Raw genomic sequence first — 3,887 nt, 5'->3', positions numbered from 1 at the left:
AACTTTGTTTAACCCATATATGCCTAGCGTCTAGAAGAATAGCCTTGGCAAACAGCGTAGACCCAGATGAGACGCCGCATGATATATATTATAAATATAGAAAAAATATACTAGAAATCCCTAATTTGGGAAATAAATTGATCCAATTTTGAAGGATGGGATAGTCCACTAGGCATAAATGGGTTAAACTGAAAACATTTATTTTGGGCATGAGTATAATAACCAGCATACCATGTAAAAGGTTAACCCATTTATGCCTAGTGGACTCTCCCATCCTTCTAAATTGGATCAATTTATTTCCAAAATTAGGGATGTCTAGTATATTTATTTCTATGTTTAGAAATTCCTTTAAGCGAACAGCGCAGACCCTGATGAGACGCCGCATCATGCGGCGTCTCATCTGGATCAACACTGTTTGCCAAGGCATTTTTTCTAGATGCTAGGCATAAATGGGTTAACCTATATGTTGAGTGTAAATGCGTAATTACCTCAAAACGACGGCTGATCTATTGACAATTAACCAGTTTTGGTTAACGGCAATTTTCCTTATCATGTGCCAATATATCGAAATAATATAAATTACTTCCCCAAGAGGTTCGTCCTCAAATTAAATTTATGACGATTTAGACCTTTTTTTTTATCGTGTCGTTTGCTTCATTCCCGAAAGGTTTCTTATCAAATGACGTCTATAAGCTTTTATATCGCGTTCTAGTTTAGTTCATTTTCATTCCGGACTCAAACAAGATACATCGCAGTGAAATGTCTCCGAGGAATTGTGTTGTGGTACGTTTGTTAACAACCATTTTTTTTACTTCATTATTCAGCTGGTGCATTAATGCTGCAAAAGTAATAGTAATATGAAAAACTAAGCAAGTATTGTTTAAACAGTGTATAGAATTAAAATACAAACATACTTTATGTAGTATAAAAGTTGACGCTTGACACTTTTCATATCAGACGAAGACAAAAACAAGCCAGTATAAAAAAAATTAAATTACTTTTTTTTAAAGGCGTTTAACTCCGCATCTGCTTATAGTCGCATTTAGAGGAGCAATCGTATGCGGATAGGTCTTTATCTGAAACAATTACCTGAAGTTCAAGTGCTTGATATGAGATCGGTAAAACACCGCTACAAGATCGCTATTTCATTATACGAAGGCTAATCTTAAAATATATTCGTAAGAATGAAACTTTTGTTCGATCTCGTAAGGTAATACACTCTGCATGGTGCAGAAATTTGCGGATTATCGATTTCATCATAATTATTTATTTCGATTTAATTAGCAGAAAAAGGTAACCACAAATAATCTGCGGTTTAATTTTATATTGTATGTCCCGTCATTATGCATTTTATATGTTATGCGCGTTATCAGAATACAGTAATGGCCATTTTGTAATGACACAAATATACAGCTACTATAAATAGGTCAACAACATGTCAACAACATGTCAGCGCCTTTACCGTTTAAACTTTAACGTGCTTTAAACGCGGGTTGTTCTCGTCAGTAATAACGGCTTTAGACCTTTCCCTTTTTTCCAAATCAAAGTATGATGCATGTAATTCAACACATTATTGTTGGAAAGGTATTACATATACAGCATTATTTCAGTTACTAAATTATGGCAAACATTTTAACATGACGACAACGACGACGACGACGACGACGACGAAAACGACGATATACGATGCTTTTTAACGCATTGATGTGGTATTATATATGAGTAGAATATTCGTCGACGGGCATATGCGGCTTTGCAAATAAATACAGATTATGATTCTTCTGTAATTGAGTGTGTCTGATGAAACTTGCAATTGATTGCCTTTGACGTAAACAGTTGAACAATATCAACCTTATGAATTCTATACTGAAACACCATGTTTGTTTTACAGATGATCGGGGTCCTGATCGTGTTTCTCGCAGCATGTGTTTACGGATTTCTTCTGGACACAAACTTGGATCCTTGCTCACGAGACTTTGGCTTCTTCACAGGCTATTCCATTAATTGTATCGCCAAGGCATTACATTCAATCCCCGTCTTCAACTTGACAGGCTATACAAATGTTTGCTTTAATGTACTTAGCTTGAGTAACAACTATCTTACCGTTATTGGAAACGATGCCTTTATTCAGTTGCGCAACCCGGGTTGTTCATACCATATAGGGCTTAACAACAACAGCATCTCTCAAATTGACGAATACGCTTTTCGTGGAATAGAAGCCAATATAATTGGATTATATTTGCACAAAAATAGTCTTAACCATCTACCAGAGGCTATAAGTTCGATTATCTATCTTAGACAATTAACTCTGTATGAAAACCCACTTTTGTCATTGAATCCTTCAGTCATGGCTAAAATTGGACATTCTCTGGATGAATTTAGCGTCGGAATGGCCTCTTTCAAGCAATGGCCGACCGAACTTCATTTCTTATATAAACTTACAGACCTTGAGCTGTACGATATACCTTTTCAGTTTTTGGATTCAAGCGCATTTCGTGGACTTACAAATGTGACGTCATTGGCTATAATGGGCTCTAATTTTAGAAAAATCCCAAATGCAATATGTACTCTTTCTGCCCTTTCATCATTACAGATTGATAACAATTACTTGTTAAACGAAAGCAAGTCGGACGTCTTCGAACCATGCAGTCATATATCCGGAACGCTACACGTCACAAGGATAGATTATCGAAGCAATCGTGTTGATTTTTTTCCCAAACATTTTTACAATGTTTCCAGCTGTAGAAGCCATTTATATGGTCCACAACGATATGCGGTTCATGAATGCAGATAAATTTGTCGATAATTTCAGTGTATTGCAGCTTGAATTAACTAACAACTCGTTTAGGCAAATACCCAGTGGCGTGAATGCTTTTAAAAGTATGTATGCATTGAACCTTAAAGACAATTTAATAGAATTCATCAAGGACAATGACCTTATTGGTTTACGCAGTCTAAAAGAAATTAATCTAGCAGGCAATCCTATCCAGTTCATCACGAACAGGGCATTTCAAAACAACATGCAACTCACGGACATATACTTGTCGCATACGCTTCTTACCACCATACCTTCCGCCGTTACCATGTTACCGGATCTACATTATTTATTCATTGAAGACAATAACATCGAATGCACGTTCGAACTGGCCAGTCTGAAGAATTGGACTGTGTCTTCCACAATACTACTGGCCAGTCTGAAGAATTGGACTGTGTCTTCCACAATACTACTGGCCAGTCTGAAGAATTGGACTGTGTCTTCCACAATACTACTGGCCAGTCTGAAGAATTGGACTGTGTCTTCCACAATACTACTCGGATTGATCAGTTTATCAAGACCGACATCAATCGCGGTATGTGTTAACCCGTGCAAAAATGATAACTGTACGCTACAAGTTCTGACAATACAACGTTTCGACACTCATCCGAGTGATTGACATTTAAATCTTTATTTTATTTATATTGTATTTTGTTGCTATTTTGCTAAGTGTCGACTGCTATACATATTGTCATGCAATTCCCTTGCAGCGGGTGCCTCCCTTATAAGTTTGACAAAAGTTGTTACAAGTACAGCACTTCTAGACAGGTAAGAATTTTGAGTTTATAACTTCCGGCGAAGGTTTAAGCGAATGTTGAGATGAAGTTATTGTTTTATTAAAACATAAACACGTAAAAAAAAATACAGGCATTAAAACCTTGAATAATAAGAATAACAGATATATCGATTAATGTATCATCAAATGGTTTCAGTATCAAATAAAATATGACGTAAGATTGGATAAGAGCTGTGCTCCGAACCATGTAGTCTGATCTCTAAGAGTAGAACCATGTAGTCTGATCTCTAAGAGTAGAACCATGTAGTCTTATCTCTAAGAGTAGAACCATGTAGT

The 3,887-nt window shown here is 36.3% G+C and overlaps 1 protein-coding gene across 1 annotated transcript; it reads left to right on the top strand.

Annotated features, from left to right (window-relative positions):
* The first annotated feature begins 666 nt into the window (after nt 1-666).
* On the top strand, nt 667-3,032 carry LOC127868898 (leucine-rich repeat-containing protein 28-like). The gene is made up of 2 exons (XM_052411043.1): nt 667-783; nt 1,892-3,032. The coding sequence occupies exons 1-2, from the start codon at nt 760-762 to the stop codon at nt 2,792-2,794; spliced, it is 927 nt and encodes a 308-aa protein (XP_052267003.1). The 5' UTR covers nt 667-759; the 3' UTR covers nt 2,795-3,032.
* Nucleotides 3,033-3,887: the final 855 nt, after the last annotated feature.

Source organism: Dreissena polymorpha, chromosome 1, assembly GCF_020536995.1.
Source record: "Dreissena polymorpha isolate Duluth1 chromosome 1, UMN_Dpol_1.0, whole genome shotgun sequence".
NCBI lineage: Eukaryota > Metazoa > Mollusca > Bivalvia > Myida > Dreissenidae > Dreissena > Dreissena polymorpha.
The sequence above is the reverse complement of the archived record's forward strand: the minus strand, read 5'-3'. Positions and strand labels throughout refer to the sequence as shown.